The sequence below is a fragment of the Elephantulus edwardii genome, unplaced genomic scaffold, assembly GCF_000299155.1.
Source record: "Elephantulus edwardii isolate Elephantulus edwardi_28Jun2011 unplaced genomic scaffold, EleEdw1.0 scaffold00226, whole genome shotgun sequence".
In the NCBI taxonomy this organism is placed as follows: Eukaryota; Metazoa; Chordata; class Mammalia; order Macroscelidea; family Macroscelididae; genus Elephantulus; species Elephantulus edwardii.
In genome coordinates, this window is record NW_006399976.1 from 3,697,981 (window position 1) to 3,716,059 (window position 18,079).

Consider the following 18,079-nt stretch of genomic DNA (forward strand, 5'->3'; position numbering starts at 1 on the left):
CAGGGAGAAAAGTGCAACAATGTATGACTGGAAACCCTAAGTCTCTGTGAACTTTCATTAAAATTAATTTAAAAAAAAAGGGGGGGGGGGAAGAAAAGAAAAGGAAAGGATGTTTGTTGGGACCGTAGTCCCTGAGCGTAGGGCGCTGAGGAGAGGGCCCGTGACAGTCCAAGCCCAGGCCAGGTGAAACACGAGATGTGGCTTCAGGTACTCCCTCTAGGACAGGCATGTGTGCCCCTAAAACCGGCACGTGTGCCAACCAACGTCAATCAAAGTTTGCGGGGAAGAGGGCCCTTGCAGACCACCACTCGAAACCCACCAACTCCAAGGTGCCAAATGGGCGTGGCCTTTTAGTAAGGAAGCTTGTGTAGTTTATTGTGTGAGCCAGTGGAAGTTGAGAGGAGGCGGGACCTGTGTGCGTGATGGCCAATAGAGACAGAGCTCTCCTGGCACGTGCTCAGGGGGCGGAGCACGGCTCTGCCTCCGCGCACGCGTGCCGGGCCTCACTCCAAGGAGCGATTGCTGGGTGCACGCGTAGGGGCACGGCCACCGGCTCCCGCCCTATCCTCTGCGGCCACCCTTCCGGGTCATGTGACGCCGAGGGCGCGCACTATTGCTGGATGCAGAGCCATTTCGTGATGGTGAAGGTGGAAGTGGCCCAGAGATAACATCCTGAGGCGATTTGACCTCACACTTAGGCCTGAGGTCGCGGATCGGGCTTGGATGGGCGGTCCAAGCAAATGATAACTTCCAGAGGAGAGGGTCGCCTATGCTAATGAGTGGGGCGTGGCCTCGAGCTCCTCGCTAAGTAGCTGTGGGGCGGGCTCACCATTGGTGCCTGACGTGGAGGAGAGGCGGGACTTCCCGCCGATTCGGGGATAGGTAAGTTGGAACGTGAGTTCTGCGTGGTGGTCACCGTCTCGATCTGTAAAATGCAGAGGACGGTGACCTTGTGTGAATGCTGCGTAAGGGCTGATGCGATTCGTCGCTGGAAGAGAGGCGTGCCCTTGCCTGTAGTTAAATACTTAAGGGACCTGAGCTCAGCCTACTGACAAGGGGGCGTGGCCTAGTTGAAGGATGGGAGTAAGGGGCGTGCCCACTCGCTGATACATTTTCTGCGCTGAGTTTGGCCCTGCCATTTCTCCTTTAGGTGCTACCTCATGGGGTCCCCCACGACCGGCGATCCAGAGGGAAGCTTCGTCCCCGCGCTTCTCCTCCTGGCCGGCGGGACGCTGGTGGCCGCCCTGCTGGGTGCTGCGCACCGCTTGGGGCTCTTCTACCAACTGAGGCACAAGGTGCGGGGACTTGGACTGGAGGCCGGCTGGGGGCAGCCCAGGAAAGGGGAACCTTAGCGCCCCTTGAAATTCACTCACCTTACGGGAGGGGAAAGTGATACCCGACTGGTCTGCAGAGACGAAGTGAGGGACTGCCCAGGCCCCTGGCCTGTTGCCACGCTGCCCTAGAGAGAACCTGGACTTTATCACTCAGAAGGGAGAAGTGGGAAGTGGCAGCTGCTGCACCCCCGCGCACCTCCTCCCTAGAGGTCAGACAAACCCTTTTCCTAGAACAGAAGAAACCGCTATGGTTCTGCCCTTTCAACCCAGAGGAGTCAAGTTGGACAGGCACCCCACAGGACAACAATGACGAATTTGTGACCCCACTGCTGAGCTTCATGCTTTTAAGAGGGAGCTTCCTCAGGTAGACCACACCACATCCCTGAAGTAAGCGCTGTTGTCCTCGTCCCCTGTCTTCCAGTGAGGAAACATGTCCACATGTCCCAGAGAAGTTCTGTTGCACCTTGAGAGAGTTGACCTTTTAGAGGAGAACTGGCCCCCAAAGCATCTTAATGACTGGGTACCACTTTCAGAAGTTGACCCCTCTTCAGGGCCCCCACTCCCTCACCCCAGACCTTCCTCCCAGAATTGAGAGGCTGTGTGTTTCACAGTAGAGCTTGCTCCATTGAACTTTTTTTAGTGGCTGAGGTTTGTTTTTTTTTTAAATGGATTTGCAGATCTTACAAGGTAGTCTGGGTGACCTTGAACTTCCAGCCTTTCAGTTAGTAGTGGAATCTGGAGTATGTTAACTATTGCGCTGTTCAGAAACTGAACCCTTCTGAGGCCATCCCTGTTCCTCATAGCCAGAAGCAACACTCACCCTCCACAGCCTCCTCTCCAATCCCAGCCCTTCCTCTCATAATTATCAAGTGACACCATCAGCCCCGAGGACTTGTGGGGACTAAAATCCCAAGCTGCAGGGTGAATGAGAGTGGACTCTGGGCCTGCGAGGGAGGCCTCAGCACTCCTTCAGGCAGGAAGCGTGTGCCGGGCCCGTGGCAGCTGGCAGCCTGTCAACTGGGCGTGTGCCTTTCTTGCAGGGGTTGTGAGAGGGAAGGAGTCAGGCCACCAGGGGCCACTGGCAGGCAGGGATCTCTGGAGTCCCAAGCTAAGGGTTGGGCCTTTGACCCATGCCCTGGTGAACTCCCCAGGTCCTATCTAGGTCTGTCTCTCCTCTGACTGAGGTTGCCCCATCATCCCCAAGGCAAGCCAGTGCAACAGACCAGCACGCTAAAGAGCATTGGTTCAGAGTGTGTTCACTGTTTTCCGACTAAACCCTAGTGTCCTTCACTGTTCTGGGGTATAGTAATGATCCTTGAGCTGAGGGTTCACGGGAGGAAGCAGATACGTATCCCCTGACCCTGCTCCTGCCCTCTTTCCCAGGGTGGGCTCACCACTCCCCCAGCTTGGTTTAGTCCTTAGTCATCTTGCCCCTCTTTCTCCCCCCCACTTGAACCCAGGTGGACAAGGCCAGCGTCCGACATGGTGGGGAGAATGTGGCATCTGTCCTGCGTGCCCATGGTGTTCGTTTTATCTTCACGCTGGTGGGCGGGCACATCTCCCCGCTGCTGGTGGCCTGTGAGAAGCTGGGCATCCGTGTGGTAGACACCCGCCATGAGGTCACAGCCGTCTTTGCAGCTGATGCAGTGGCCCGCCTGTCAGGTGAGGGTCACAGAGAGTGTGCCAGGGCTGGGTGTACCACGAGGTGGAGTGTCAGGGAGTGGGCAGGGCCATGACAGTGTCTGTGTTTCAGGGACGGTGGGTGTAGCAGCGGTGACGGCAGGCCCTGGCCTCACCAACACTGTGACAGCTGTGAAGAACGCCCAGATGGCCCAGTCCCCAGTCTTACTCCTGGGGGGCGCTGCTGGCACCTTGCTGCAGGTACCCGACTCACATGGGAAATTGAGAGCCCCAGGGAGGTCTGGGGAGCTCACACACTGACACTCTGACCTTGTCTTTGCCAGAACCGTGGGGCGCTGCAGGCCGTTGACCAGATGTCACTGTTCCGACCGCTCTGCAAGTTCTGTGCGTCGGTGCGGAGGGTCCGGGACATCGTGCCCACCCTGAGGGCTGCCATGGCTGCTGCCCAGTCGGGGACCCCAGGTAGGTGGCGGGTCCTGGGCCGTGTCAGATCCTGGAGGCTAGAGGCCAGAGGTGGCACCCCAGACTCAGCGTCCCCTTGTCCCTGCAGGCCCGGTGTTTGTGGAACTGCCCATCGATGTGCTATATCCTTACTTCATGGTTCAGAAGGAGATGGTGCCCGCCAAGCCACCCAAGGGCCTTGTAGCTTGGGTGGTCACTTGGTAAGGAATCCCAGTCACCACATTCTCCCCTGTTCTCTACTTGTCCTACGACCTCTGGCCACATCTCAAGAAGAGTTTGTCCTTCCTTGCCTGAAGTGGGAGGAGCAGTCTGAACAGAGGGGATGGTACATGCAGAGGCCCTGGGATGGGGACTGGGTTAGAAAAGCCAGGAGGCTCCCGTGGGGTAGGAGCAGGGGAGCAGTAGGCGGGGGCGTGGTGGTAAGCCCAGAGCGACAGGCCAGAGCCACTCTGAGATCTTGGGCTTTTAATTTTACATCCTGCTGCCTAGGAAAGCATGTAGGGGTGAATCAGAGGCCTGAGACTCTGTGATTTGAGTATTGGTGATGTCCTGGGGCAGCTGTTGAAGAGTAGATTGTGGTGGGGTGGGAACTGGGGACCCAGAGGAGCTGGCAAGGACTGAGGGTGAGAGGAATGGTGGTGAGGTTCGAGGTGGTGGCTGTAGGGTGGAGAGGTCAGGTGGATTGACTATAAGTGCCTGGACCCCGGCTTTCTTCAAGACTAAGCAGTCAGGAGCTTGGAATGCTCAGGGCAGCAGGGCTGGCTTAGGACAAGCCTGAAGGTCTTTTTGGAAAAGCCAACAGTTTGAGGGCAGGGGGCCCTTACGGTGGAGGAGCCTGGATGATGTGAATGGTTTACAGTTGGCTGCTAACTGAAAGGTTGGTTGTTGAAACCCATGCAGAGGCACTTTGGAAGAAAGGCCTGACAGTTGGCTTTGAGAAAGGGCGCAGTTTGGAAAACCCTGTGGAGCACAGATCTCTGACACACATGGGTCCCCAGGATTTGGGGTCGGCTTGATGGCAGCTGGTGTCTTTGAGTTGAGAGAGTGTAGACAGGCTCCCAGCAGTGCCACGTCTGAGCAGGGGTGGCAGGTGGGATTGGTCTGAGGGCACTGCCAAGACTCACCTGGCCACAGGGTGGAGTTGCCTCTTTCTACTTCCACCAGGCCAGCCAGGAGACAGGCCGGCCCTCTGCTCTCTGGACATGTGCAGAGGCCCTAAGGGCCGGCTCACTGAGTTTTGGTTTTTTTCTGTGGCCATGACAGCCTGATGATTAGAATTCCCTGCTCCCCGGCCTCCTGCTCACTTCCCTCCCCTTGTCCTTGTCCTCTGCTAGACCTTTGGGCAGGCCTCTTCCGGAGCCTTTTGGGTTTCTTCCCTTTGTGCGGAAAACATAGATAACAAAACCTGCCATCTCAACAATTTCCACATGGACAATTCTGTGATACTGATTACATTCTTCTAGTTGCACGGCCATTCTTACTGTCCTTTCAATAACAAACTCAGTGTCTCCCAAGCAGAAGATGCCCCACCTCTCTCTTCCTGTGTGTGTCGTCGAGTCTGAACTGACCCATAGCTGACCCTCTGGCAGGTTTTCAGAGGCAGTTAATCGCATGGGAGGAGATGGCCCATCTTTTTCCTTTGGAACAGCTGGTGGGTTCGAACCGCTTGCCTTTGGAATGGCAACACAGCTTCTTACCACTAGGTCACCAGAGCTCTCTCTGTTTCCCATCCTTGTAACCACTAATCATCTTTGGTTTTTCTATCCTTGCTCCTCTGTGCGATCAGATGGCATCTACTCATTTGTGTCTGACTGATTTCTCTCAGCATCATGTTTTCAGACTTTATGTGTGTTGCAACATGTATCATCTCACTGTGGCTGAGAGTGTGCCAGCATGTGGCCGGGCCATATTTCATTTATCCTCTCGTCTGTTGATGGACGTTTGGATTGTTTCCTTTTCTAGTGTGTTTTTCCCCCCTTTATACGTTGGTGTACACAGCTTTAGTTTGCTTGGCTCCATAGTCAACACTCTTGGCACCAGTAGCCAGGAAATTAAAAGGTGCATTGCCATGGGAAAACCTGCTGTTAGGGACCTTTCCAAAGTACTGAGGAGCAATGGTGTTTCTCTGGAGACTAAGGTGCATTTGATACAGGCCATGGTCTTCGCAATCACCTGTTATGCATCAGAGAGTTGGACAATGACCAAGGAGGATAGAAGGAGAATTGATGCCTTTGAGCTGTGGTGCTGGAGAAGAGTATTGAGAATACCATGGACTGCTAGGAAAACAAACAGATTTGTCCTGGAAAGGGTTAAACCGGGTGGATCCTTGGAGGCAAGGATTCTGAGGCTCCATCTAACATACTTTGAACATGTTGTGAGGAGAGACCGGTCCTTGAAAAGGGACATCATGCTTGGTAGGGTGGAGGGACGGTGCAGAAGGGGAAGGCCCTCTATGAGGTGGATTGATTCAGTGACGGGGGCAATGGGATGGGAGTGTCAGAGATAGTGCAATTGGCACAGGACAGAGCAGAGTTTAGGGCTGTTGTACATAGGGTCGCTATGAGTCACAAGCAACTCGACGGCACATAACAACAACAACAATAACGTTGGGGTGTCTCTTGGTCTCATCCTCGACCTCTCACTCTCTGAAGTCTTGACTCCTCTTTATGAGAGAAAGCAGAGGTCCTGGCTCTGAACTGGGGGCTGCAGCCTGCACCTCTCTCTTGGGCTGGCAGCATGAGGGCAGAGGCCGAGCTAGACTGATCTCTGGGTCTCCAGGCCTCACACAGGCTCTGGTGCAGTCGGTGATCCTAAACTAAACCAGCAGAGTCGAAGCTGACTCGTGGTGACCTCATATATGTCTCTGCGTGGGACTGATTTGAATATTTTTATCATTCATATACATTGTATTTCATTCTTGTACACTGTATTTTATTCACTCTTTCATTAACATTATATTTCATGCATGTACATTGTGGATTTCCCCCAACCCCCTTAAAATCATCTTATTAATAACTACATTTTGTCAAAGTGTAAGCTGGCCCCTTCATGCCTTGTGCCTTACCAGCCTCCTTTTAGACAGCCAGTTCCTGATTTGCCCATCCCTATCCAGCCAGTACTCTGAGGGAACCAGCCTGTCCTTTTTTCAAAAAATCCTCTGTTCAAGTTGGAAGCTTGGAGCATCTGCATCCACATGCAAAGCCTAGACCAGAGCAAGCCGTCAGGGTGCAGCAGCCAACCCCAGCTCACAGCACGGATCATCTGCTCTTCTGGTTGGGTTCTGGTAATGGCCGATGTTTTGAAAGAGAGTTGCCAGGCCTTCCTTCTGAGAGAGGTACCGCTGGTGGCCTGGAACCGCTAACCTTTTGGCTCACAGCTGAGCATGTCCACTGTCTGCACTTTCCAGGGACTCCTGGTACTCAACCCTTTCCTCTGCCCTTTACAGGTACTTAAAGAATCACCTGGCTAACCTCTTTGCGGGGGCCTGGGAGCCTCAGCCTGAAGGACCCCTGCCCCTGAGCATCCCCCAAGCGCCCCCCCAGCAGGTGAATCACCTCTCTTCTTTGGCTGAGGACCCTCATCTGACAGCACAGCCTTCCCCTGAGTCAGTACGGGGCCTTGATCATGGGGACTTTTGGAGACTTGGGGCGGCCCTCTGACCTCCTTCTTGCTCCAGGTCCAGCGCTGCGTGGAGATCTTGAGCCGGGCCAAGAGGCCCCTGATGGTACTGGGGAGTCAGGCCACGCTGCCCCCGATCCCTGCCAACAAGCTGAGGTGAGAAAGCCCCAGGCCTGTCCTCCTCCTCCTCACTGCATTCTTGGCCCAGGCTTCTCTGGAGCCCGGTGGGGAGAGGGAAGGCTCTTGGACACACTGACCCTTGCTCTGCCTGAATTCCCAGGGCTGCCGTGGAGTCGCTGGGCATCCCCTGCTTCCTGGGGGGGATGGCACGAGGGCTGTTGGGCCGCAACAACCCCCTCCACATCCAGCAGAATCGCAGCGCCGCCCTGAAGAAAGCGGATGTTGTCATTCTGGCAGGTGGGTTGGCCTCTTCTCCTTGTCCCTGTCCCTCGCCCTCTTCCTGTCCCTGTCCTTGTCCCTCTCCCATTTCCCTCTCCGCCTCCACCATGTCCCTTATCCTGTCCAGCCTGGTGCCCCAGCCTTTCAAGGGTTTGGCTTGTCCTCCAGCCCTGAGTCTGAAATCCAGGCTCCTGTCTCCACGCTGTACTTTCATGCTGGGACCCAGCCCCACAGACAGAATGGACACAGATTGGTCACCTTGGGTCTTCTCTACACATTATCACATGAAGTGCAACCCTGGGCGCACCGAGAGGTGGACGTCTTAGTTTTCTTGAGGTGCAAGGATAGAAACACAAGTGGACGACCAGCAAACAGCAGTTTAGGGCATCAAACCCAGGACGTTGGCTCTGGAGGAAGGTGCTCTGTCAGCCCTGGGGGAGATCCTTGTTTGAGCCGCTCCAGCTTTCTCGGGCTGTTTTGGTTCCTGGTGTCACCACGTGCCTAACAATCCTCCTTCTGTTTGTTTTTACTTCTTCTCTGCGCCTAATCTCCTCTCCTCCGCCCCTCTTCTTGGTTGTAATCTTTATTTTTAAACTTTTGTTTTATTTTTCCTTCACTTAATCTGCGCTTTCTGTATTGCACAGGTGGTTAGGTTTAAGGCATGTACTCTGTGCTGCAAAACCAAGCAAACCCTCTTCCCAAGGGGGATTGTATCCTGAGGTCTTAGGGGTTAGGACTCCAGTCCGTATTTTTTTTTTGTATCACTTAACTATTGCCGTGTACCAACCAACCCCTAATCCAGTAGCTTAAAGTGCACTTATAATTTCTCGAGATCTAGGTGGGAGTCAGCTGGGAGGTGCTGTAGGACTTGCTCATGCGTCTGCAGTCCTCTGGGGAAGCCGGCTGGCGAGGGAGGCAGCTGTGCTGTTTGTACGTTTGTAGGCCTCAGCTGGAGTAACTGCTTTCTCCCGTCGTGTTCCTCGCCATCCAGCAGGCGAGCACGGGCTTGCTGACTTGGTGAAGGATGAGCAGCACATGGGTCAACAGGGGAGTACAGCTCTGAGGGAGAGAGGCCTTTGCAAGGCCCTTTGCGTCCTATTGTTAGGAATGACGTGTCATCACCATGTGCCCAAAGCACGTCAGGAGGCCAGGGCAGGATGAACCCCAAAGGCAAGGATACGGGGGGGGGGCTTTGAAGTGAGTGTACACAGGGGTTCGGGTAAGGCACTGAGCTCGCTCCCGGGACCGTGGCCTTCTGTCCACTGAGGCCCGGGCCCTCCCACCCAGGCGCTGTGTGCGACTTCCGCCTGTCCTACGGCCGTGTCCTCAGCCGCAGCAGCAAGATCATCATCGTTAATCGTAACCGCAAAGACCTGCTGCTCAACTCAGACTTGTTCTGGAAGCCCCAGGAGGCTGTGCAGGGTGAGTCTCAAGTCTTCCCCTCTCTTCTTGTCCTCTCCTCCCAGCTCCTCATCGTCCTGTTTCACTGGGTGTTGGGGGGCAAGGCCTCGCCCCTGCCAGGGGCAGCGAGGCTTAGATGATGGGTCATTAAATGAGCAGAGAGTGGGGAGTTTGGGAGCCCCGGTGCTTTCCTGTCCCCTGGCTGCCCACCCTCCCTCCCGTGACAGCCCGGTGCTCTTGGGAAATGAAGAATTCACCTGAGGTCCCTGAGGCCTCCTCCCAGTCCCTCGACCCCACCTCTAGACTCTACTTCCTCCTCTCACAGACTTTGCCAAGCCCTTCTCTGCCCATCGTCCTAAGGATGTGACTCTCCCTGCTGCTGTGTTTGGCATCTCGCACACAGATGTCATGATTTGGCTTATGTTGGGGAAGGCTTTCTGTAACAGCTGGTGAGGCAGGTGGGCTGGAGAGGGGCCCATCAGAGACAGGGGGTCCACGACAGCAATGCTGATCTTTAGAGGAGGGACGGACGAAATGAAGAGATGCAGCCTCCCTGATCCTCATTTGCTCACTGCCAAGGTGCATCCTGGGCCATTTATCTATTTCTGGAATATTCTCTGTGGGCCTTCATACACTGGCTTGTGCCTGGTGGATGTGGTGACAGGCTCGGGGTGGGGGTGGTAAGCCTTCTTGTCGTTCGTTGATGTTGAGTTAGCTCAGCCTCACAGCAGAGTAGGACCATGTGCTGTGTGGTTCAAAGGCTGTGACACCCGAGCAATGTTGCCAGGCCTGTGTTACGAGGCACCTCTGGATAGGTGCATATCACCTGCTTCAATCGTGTTCCTCTGGCTTTGTCATTCTCTCTTGTCACTCTTCTGGCCTTATTGGGAAACTGTCCCAGGGCTTCCTGGCCCACCCCTGTACCTCCTCAGATGCCGCTGCCCTTTCAGGCCCCCTCTTCATGGATGCCCCCTCCTCTTCCCTCTAGGAGACGTGGCCTCTTTTGTGCTGAAGCTGGAGGAGGGTCTGCGGGGCCACACATGGGCACCAGACTGGGCGGAGGAGCTTCGAGAAGCCGACCGACAGAAGAAGCAGATCTTCCAGTAGGACTGGGTGGCACAGAGAGGGGGGCAGTTCCAGGCACACGTGGGGGTTCCCACAGCTGCCCACCACTGACCTGCATACCCGATTGCAGGGAGAAGGCAGCGAAGCCCACGGCGCAGCACCTCAACCCAGTGCGGGTGCTACAGCTGGTGGAGGAGACCCTGCCTGAGAGTGTGGTCCTGGTGGTTGATGGTGGGGACTTCGTGGGCACTGCTGCGCAGCTGGTACGGCCCCGTGGACCCCTGTGCTGGCTGGATCCTGGTAAGCAGGGGGCCACACCCTGGGAAGTGTGTGCTCCTGGCCCCTTCATACCAACCTGCTCTTGGCCTTCCTAGGGGCCTTCGGAACGCTGGGGGTCGGCGGAGGATTTGCACTCGGGGCCAAGCTGTGCCGACCAGATGCTGAGGTGAGGGGCGGGGCTGTGTGGACAGTGGCTGGCTCTTCTCTGAACTTGGACATGCCCCCCCTTGATCCTTCTGCTCTCCACCAGGTTTGGTGCCTCTTTGGGGATGGAGCATTTGGCTACAGCCTCATCGAATTTGACACCTTCGTCAGACACAAGGTCAGAGACAGGGCTCCTTGCCTAAGGGACACACTCAGGAGGATGTCATTGGGGTGGGAAGGGTACCCTTTTGTCTGGCAGAGATCTGGTTTCCTCCCTGTCTTCTGGCTTAAGCTTGGCATCTCCTCCTGCAGATCCCAGTGATTGCCCTGGTGGGGAATGATGCCAGCTGGACCCAGATTTCCCGGGAGCAGGTGCCCTCTCTGGGCAGCAATGTGGCCTGTGGCTTGGCCTACACAGGTATGGGGTAGTGGGGAGGTGAGGGACTATGAGAAGGGATACAAGAGTGAGGGGTTATGGGTGGCAAGGAAATACTATGGGAGGTGGGGCGGAGGGGTGTGTGTGTGTGTGTCCTGTAAAAGTTTAAAGGGTTGAGAGGAACACGGAGGGGTAAGGGACTTGGAAGAGTGAAGAGCCATGAGGCCTGGGTGCTACAGGTAAGTTTCAGGGGCCAGAGACAGGGCGGGTGACTAAGGGGAGGCCTAGGGGGCTATGAGAAGGGTGAGGGTCCGAAGGCAGGTGGAAGACTGAGTCTTAGGGCCAGGCTGGTTGTCTGGGGGCTGGGTCCCTGCCACCATCTGACTCAGACTTCTTCTATAGATTATCATAAGGCAGCTGAGGGTCTCGGGGCCCGAGGCTTGCTGCTTTCCCGAGAGAATGAGGACCAGGCAGTCCAGGTGCTGCGAGAGGCCCAGCAGCAGTGCAGGGATGGCCACCCGGTTGTGGTCAACATTCTCATTGGGAAGACTGACTTCCGGGATGGCTCCATCTCCGTGTAGGGCGACGTGGGTTGAGACCCGTGCTTCCTTCCTACCTTGGACTGTGCTCTGCTGGCCCGGGATCCATCCTTGCCTGCCTGAGGCCCACATTGAGACCCCAGTGACCCCGCGGCCTCCCTGAGGACAGGGAGAAGCTGCAGTAGTCAGGGCCCTAGGACCCTCCCAGCAGTGCTGGGCAAAGCTTAGGCTTTTCCCCTCTTGCTTCTTAACACAGAATAAACCACCTCTCGTACTTGAGGGCAGGTCTGTGCATATTGATTTATTGTCCACGAAGACAGAGGTGAAGGGAGGAAGTGGAGGCAGGAGGGGGCCCTACTTTCCCACCAGAACTGGGGATTTCAGGGTGCTTGTGACCTCTTTCCCCCCCTTCTGGTCCCTCAGAGAGCCCCACTGCCCACCCCACACGTCCACCCACACGCACCCTCACACAGTCACACACATGCACGGAGGCAATAAATAGTTTCCGTACCAAAGTGCCCAGCCCAAGGCTTCAGGCGGGGCCCCTCCAGAAGGGAGGGGTTAAGTGCTCAGATTTTTGGGGAGATAGGGAAGGGGAATGGTCTGACTCTGCTATCTTTATCTGCTGATGTAAGGCACCCTTAGGGCCTTGCCTGGAAAGGAGGACACGGAGACCAGCGGTTTTGCTGTGAGCCCCGAAAAAACCCAGTCTTTCCACAACTCACGGTGGCCGATTGTGGGTCATAGCATCTCCAGGCCTTTCTTTCCAGGCGCCTCCAGGTGGACTCTTAACCAGTAACCTTCCAGTTAGTAGCTTAGTCCAGCAGCCGTGCCACCCAGGGACCCCATGGGCCTTCCTGTGGCAGGAGAAGCAGAGCATGGCCTTCAAAGCTAATACTGAGTTGGTTGGCAGCAGCAAGAGAGTTGGCTGGTGTAGAGTGGGGGTGTCTCACCCTCCTAGGATGAGATGCTCACAGTAACTGGTGTTTCCCCCAAACAAAAGGGAGGCAAGAGGACCGGCCTAGCAAGCAGGAAAACTGCCTTTTTTTGGCAACAAGAGACACCCTTGGTACTCAGGAAAGCTGGTCCCTAAAACCTCAGTGCCCGGCCTTTGCAACCAGTGACCAGCAGCGGAAATGGGGCAGGATTCTCAGCAAGGGACTGGCTGGTCCCCTGGTAACTCCTTAACAACCCGAGTGGGGCCTTGGCAACAAATCTGGTCCTTGGTGATTAGAGGAACGCCTTAGCAACCAGGAGCTAGGCCTTGGCAACAGGTCTGGTCCTCGGTTGTTAGGGCTCCGCCTTAGCAACCAGGAGCTTGGCCCTTAACAATTGGGGTCCCGCCCCGCCCGCCTCAGAGGCACACGTTGATCTGTTTGGAGAGCTCTCGCTCCAGGTCCAGGATGAGAGCATCGAAGTCTTTGAGATTCAGGTGTGGGTTGAAGGGCGCGTCGAAGTCATCCTCGAAGTCAGCAGCGCCCTGCTGCTCTCCAGCCTCCTCTTCATCGTCCTCGCTGTCACTGCCCGTCACGTGGTCGTAGTCAGGCCCGGACAGGAAATCTCGCCCACAGGGCAGGAAGTCTCGTCCGCAGACGCTCCAGTCGCCAGCATAGCGGTTACTTGGGGGGCTTTCGGGACCTCCCCGGCCACGGGGCCTGGTCACCACTTCGGGGCCGGCCAGTGGCAAGTGCAGTGGAGGCTGCCGCTTGGGCCGCAGGTAGGGGGCAACATCCGAAGTCTCAGAGGGTCGCTGGGGATCTGTGGGGCGGAGAGGGCAGCTGGTGTATCACACCTCGGGACACGATCTCTGTTCTGATTGGCTACTGAGACAGCGAGGCCTCTGATTAGTCACTCCAAAGGCAACATCTGTGACCATAACAGGATCTCACTGGCTGCCCAGTAATGATTGATTACTAAGGCAACAAGGCATCCTGATGCCATGCCAAGGCTACATCAAGGATGTATATGTCCAATCACGTGGCTGCTGAGGCAACCAGGCACAAGCTTACCACATTGAGGGGTGTGTGTGGGGTGTGTGTCTCATGTTCAAGATTCTGATCGACCCCTTTAGACACAGGGGTCTGGCATTTATGTGTGATGTTCAAGATTCTGATTGGCCGCCCTAGACACAGGGGCCTGGCCTGATTGGCGGGACAGCAAACTCACCTGGCCAGGACTGTAGCAGATAGTGCAACACCTCGATGTGGCGTTTGAAATCCACTGCGCTCGCTAGGCCCGGGCCAGAGCTGCGGATGCGCGTCCGGGAGGGCGCCTGGCGCGCCGGCAGCAGCACAGGCCCGAAGCACACGGCCAGGTTTTGCGGGGTCATGCGGTTGTGAGCGTGGAAGGAGGAGACCAGGCGCAGGTGGTCCAGAAGAAGCGTTAGTGTGGCCTGGGGAGAGTGTTGGGAGGGTATGAGGGCGAACAAAGCCAGGTGCTTGTTGTCCTTGCGGGAGACTAAGGCTTATGTGGAGGCAACAGACGGAAGGGCGTATAGGCCAAAGGGGCAGCGCCAACACTGGAATCCAGGACCATCTGTGGTGGGAGACTATGACTGGAGGTTACTTAGTTTTGGGGCTGGCAGGGCTTGGACTCAAACCCCTTTCTCTCCACTGTGACGCTATGAGCTCATGCCCAATGCTCATGTTCCCAAACAACCTCAACAGGCCATCCTCAGCCCAACTCCTCAGCCAACTCACCCTCTCCACGTCTGGCAGACAGCTGAGGAGCGCTCTGGTGCCCTCAGGGCTTGGGGGAGCCCGGCCTGGGGGCCCCTGGGCCATGGCCTCCAGCACCACCTGATAAAGGGGCTGGGTGATGAGCGGAGTGGGCAGCTCTCGAAGATAATCCTTAAGGATGCCTGCGGACACATGACACTGGTCAGGGCTCCCCTGGCTTCTGAGGCCAGTGAGGGTCACGTGGGCCTGAGGGAGGACAGAAGTGGGTGACAGGCTCAGGAGGCTGAAAGCAAAGCCAGACAGAGGAGATGAAGTCCTAGAGGGTTCATCTGGAGGTGAGGGTTGAATGAGTGCAGAGGCAGAGGGAGGAGGGGCACGCTGACCAGTGATGACATTGATATCGGGATACAGGTCCTCAGAGAGGCAGACAGCAGCACTGTCTCGCTCAAAGGCATCCCGGAGCTCCTTTTTCACTGCCGCTGAGCCACACAGACGATACAGCCCCACGACCTAGAGGTAGGAGGTAGAGAGAGTATCTCTTCATTGGGGACTAGTAGGGTGGGAGCCAGTGAACGCTCTGGACTGGGGGGGATTGGGGAGTGGGCTGTAGCCTCACTGGCTGTCTTCCTGCTCCTGGCACCTGCTCCACCCTTGCCTTGGTGTCTGGATAACCTAGCTCATAAACACTCACACTGGAGCCTCTGACTTAGGAAAGGGATTCCTTGCCAGTTCATTTGTTACCTCCTCAGGGAAGCCTTCCTTGACGACCCTAACCAGCCCACCTCGCTCCCTTTGTGAACTCTCCTCCCAGCTTCAGTTTTACATTGGTGGGTAAATGGATTCGTGTTTTCCCTCTATCAGACCCTCCCTAGCTCCAGGAGGACCTGGATGCTGATCCATTATTACAAAGATGGATGACCCAGAGGGTCGCAGGCTGGTACCACAGTCTGGTGGACCCCCCACCCCCGTGCCCTGCGGTGACTGGGATGGGAGCTTGGGGGCCAAGCTGGGCAGCTTGAAGGCAAGGAGACTCACCCGCAGCCCACGGCGCTCAATCTGCCCCACGCACTTCTGGATGATGAGGGGCACCTGCCCAGGCGGCTGCTCCCGCTCCACCAGGAGAGGCAGGGGCAGACCGAAGACTCGGGGCTCAGCTGTGCCTGGGGCTTCCTGCTGCTCCGAAAGTGTCAGCTTCGCATACAGCAGCCCCTGGGGTTCTAGCCTCACCGCCAGCTGCTGGGCCTGGCACCCTGGAAGGAAGGAAACAGGGCTGCACTGGGACTGCGTCCTGCAGGTCCCTGCACTCTGGCTCCCACGCTCCAGTCATCCCAGGCCCAGCACCCGAGGGACTCCTTTAAGGGGCAGAGCCCTGAACTGGGGCAACTCCTGCATGTTTCTGGGCCCAGGCACTCACCCTCCTCTTCCATTCACTCCAGGCCTAGGACCCGGGGCGCCAGGGCCCTGTCCCCCTACTCCACAGCACCTCCAACCTAGACCTAGTACTCTAACCACTGAGTGGGCAAGCCCTGAATTTGGTCTGCTCCGTACCTTCCCGCCTCCTATGATCCAGAGCCCTACACAGTTCTCCCCCTGCTCGCCCTCCCTCCTCCCAAACCATGCAGTACCTCGGAAGACCATGGGCAGCAGCACCGACCCCTGGGCGCAAGGTCGGTGCCGTCTCACGCCGGGGTCCCAGGCCAGCACCAGGGCTCGCAGCAGGCGGGCAGCCTCGAGCTCCAGGTGGAAAGTGTGGTCCAGTCGCAGGAAGTCCGGGCCGCCTCGCAGCGGCCCCGTGCGCGCCCGGGCCACCCCGTCCACCTGCAGCAGGCAGCAGAGATCCCGCGCGGATGCCCCAGACGCCGGCCGCAGCCCCCCGAGCCCGTACAGGTGCAGGCTCAGGCGGCCCCAGAGCGCAGACGGGGGTGCGCGCGCCGCGGGCCCGGCTTCATAGGGTCGGAAGGCAGTAGGCGACGGGGGTCCTGCCGTGCGCTCTGGCGAGTCGCCGTCACTCAGGTAGCCAGATCTGAGCCCCCGAGAGCCTCCGGCCCCTGCTGCGCGCCCAGGGCCTCCGACGCTACTGTCCAGGTGGTAGCGGCTGATGACCGACCCTGCAGGGGCAGCCCTGTCCCGCTCGCGGCCTCCGCGGGGGCCCCGCAGGCTCAGGCGGCGCCGCAGCTCCGGCAGCTTCTTCATCTTCAGGGACAGGCGCCGCGCGGGGCCCGGGGACTTGGTGCGCGAGGCCTTGGCCAGGGGCGCGGGCGGGGCCTCACTGTCTAGCTCCCCTGGGCCTGGCAGCGGCCCGGCGGGCACTGGCGGCCGGGGGTCTTCCTCAGGGATGGGGTTGTACCAGATCTCGCCGGCCGGCTCCCCACTGCTGGGCGTCCCGAGCCCCAGAGTGGCTTCCTCGGGCGGCTTGGCTCCGCCCAGCACCCAGCGACGGCTGCTGGGCTCCAAGCTTTGCAGGTAGGCCCCCCGTGCGGGGCTCCGCGAGGCTTCGGGGCTAGGGGGTCCCTCTGCGCCCGCAGGGGACCCCTCAGGGGCCGGGGGTTCTGGTTCCGGGGGACTGGGCTCTGCGCGATGGGCTGGGCGGCCTGGGGAGGGCAAGGAGATACGACTCAGTATGCGGCATCCCCTTGCCCCAGCCCTGGCCGCCCAGCACCACCTCTAAGCTTAGACCAGCACCAGCTCCGAGCTCAAATAACCCAGTTTTTGCCACGGCTGAAATGCTCAGCACTGGTACCCACTAGATGCTTGTTGGACAGCTGACAGCCAGCCCTGGAGCATGGTGTGACAATGGAACGGCCACTGACTCCTGAGGTCTAGGATGGGTGGCCTGAGGTGAAGATTTCAACGCACACACTCATACCTGCCCTCTCTCTCAGGCCCTGGTGTCCAAGTGGAGACCATATGTCTACATTCCAGCCTTGGGGTCTGGGTTGATTTCTAAGGGTCCTGCTCACATGTTCCCACCCCTTTCCTTAGCCCCATACTCCCTGTCACTCACAGGTTGATCTTGGACACTTCACTTCCCCTCTCTTAGCCTCAGCAAGCTGGGAAGTGAGAGATCGCGGTCCACCCCACAGTGAACCTCAGAATCGGGGCCTTGTCAAGCACACAGTGGATGTTCACTTGGGGGACCGGCAATCGCGTCCTGGTGAAGGCTCTCTCTTCCCTGCAGACGACCCACCACTAGCCCATTCCTCACTCCACCGCTCAGAGACAGCTTCCAAACTCCGTCTCAGCCCTGGCCAGGCCTCTTGACCCAGGCCAAACCCTAGCAACTTCTGGAAGCCTCTCCTTCAAGGCTCCTTCCTCCTCGCAGACATCCGGGGTGATTTCCTGTGTGTGTTTGTAACTCCATCCCCTCTCCCAACCCTGGGAATCTTTGGGAATGACTTGGAATCAGTTCGTGGGATGGTCTACCCACTTTCTCCCCCTTTCCAGGGACGCCCTATCCCATGCAGCGTATGTTTCCCTACAGCATAACAGGTTTGCTGGCTGACCCCTCCTCCAGTCCCCTTTTTGACAGCTCCAGGGCTCTATTGCCGCGGTCCCTAAACTGACATAGACCAAAGGGCCAGTTAAGTCACTTAATTTGCCACAAGGTGCTCCGTGACTCAGTTTCCCAGTCTGTATAAAGGGAAGACTGTATGTTCCCGGGTGAAGTGAGTGAAGGCGGCTGAAACACTTGCCAAGCTGCAAATCCCTGGTCGGCGAGCGGGAGCGGGTGGGGTGGGATGCCGGCCCCTTCCCCATCTCTGCTGGCCCGGCCAGACAGGGCCCCTGCGCCTCCGCCTCCCCGCTCCTCCTCGCCTCCACCCTCCAGGCGCTCCGTCCCGGCCCCATTTCCTGTCGGGCGAGGCCCCCTCCCGGGCCTCCCAGGGCGCCCGCAGCGCTGGCATCCCGGGCCCGCTGCACATAACGGTCTGCGCCACCCCCTCTTCGCCCTAGCCCCTTACTCCCAGGGCCCTGGCCCCCCCGCCTCCAAAGGGTCCCAGACCCGGTGCCCCTCGGCGTCTGCAAAGGGCCACCGCGGGGCGTCCCCCCTGTCCCCGCGGCCGCTGCTCCTCGGGGGGCCTCGGGACGCCGCCCGCGCAGCGCGCCCCGCCGCCGACTCCCCCGCGCCCCGCTCACCTCTCTCCT

At 57.9% G+C, this 18,079-nt stretch overlaps 2 protein-coding genes across 2 annotated transcripts in view; one reads left to right on the forward strand and one right to left on the reverse strand.

The window, feature by feature from the left end:
- Nucleotides 1–614: 614 nt before the first annotated feature.
- Nucleotides 615–11,300, forward strand: ILVBL (ilvB (bacterial acetolactate synthase)-like). The gene is made up of 16 exons (XM_006898303.1): nucleotides 615–647; nucleotides 1,151–1,295; nucleotides 2,795–2,996; nucleotides 3,088–3,215; nucleotides 3,299–3,437; nucleotides 3,526–3,637; nucleotides 6,883–6,982; nucleotides 7,114–7,211; nucleotides 7,336–7,472; nucleotides 8,742–8,876; nucleotides 9,844–9,958; nucleotides 10,051–10,220; nucleotides 10,295–10,365; nucleotides 10,450–10,521; nucleotides 10,656–10,761; nucleotides 11,122–11,300. Exons 2-16 carry the CDS (start codon nucleotides 1,161–1,163, stop codon nucleotides 11,298–11,300), a joined length of 1,899 nt encoding a protein of 632 aa, XP_006898365.1. The 5' UTR covers nucleotides 615–647; nucleotides 1,151–1,160.
- Nucleotides 11,301–12,612: 1,312 nt separating this feature from the next.
- The window catches only part of SYDE1 (synapse defective 1, Rho GTPase, homolog 1 (C. elegans)), a 5,976-nt gene continuing 509 nt past the window's right edge, over nucleotides 12,613–18,079 (reverse strand). The window contains exons 2-8 of the mRNA XM_006898345.1: nucleotides 17,629–18,077; nucleotides 15,562–16,527; nucleotides 14,972–15,186; nucleotides 14,320–14,446; nucleotides 13,958–14,118; nucleotides 13,425–13,650; nucleotides 12,613–13,016 (exon numbers count right to left, since the gene is read on the reverse strand). Coding sequence (XP_006898407.1) covers nucleotides 12,613–13,016; nucleotides 13,425–13,650; nucleotides 13,958–14,118; nucleotides 14,320–14,446; nucleotides 14,972–15,186; nucleotides 15,562–16,527; nucleotides 17,629–18,077 — 2,548 coding nt within the window. The remainder of the gene's footprint in view (nucleotides 13,017–13,424; nucleotides 13,651–13,957; nucleotides 14,119–14,319; nucleotides 14,447–14,971; nucleotides 15,187–15,561; nucleotides 16,528–17,628; nucleotides 18,078–18,079) is intronic.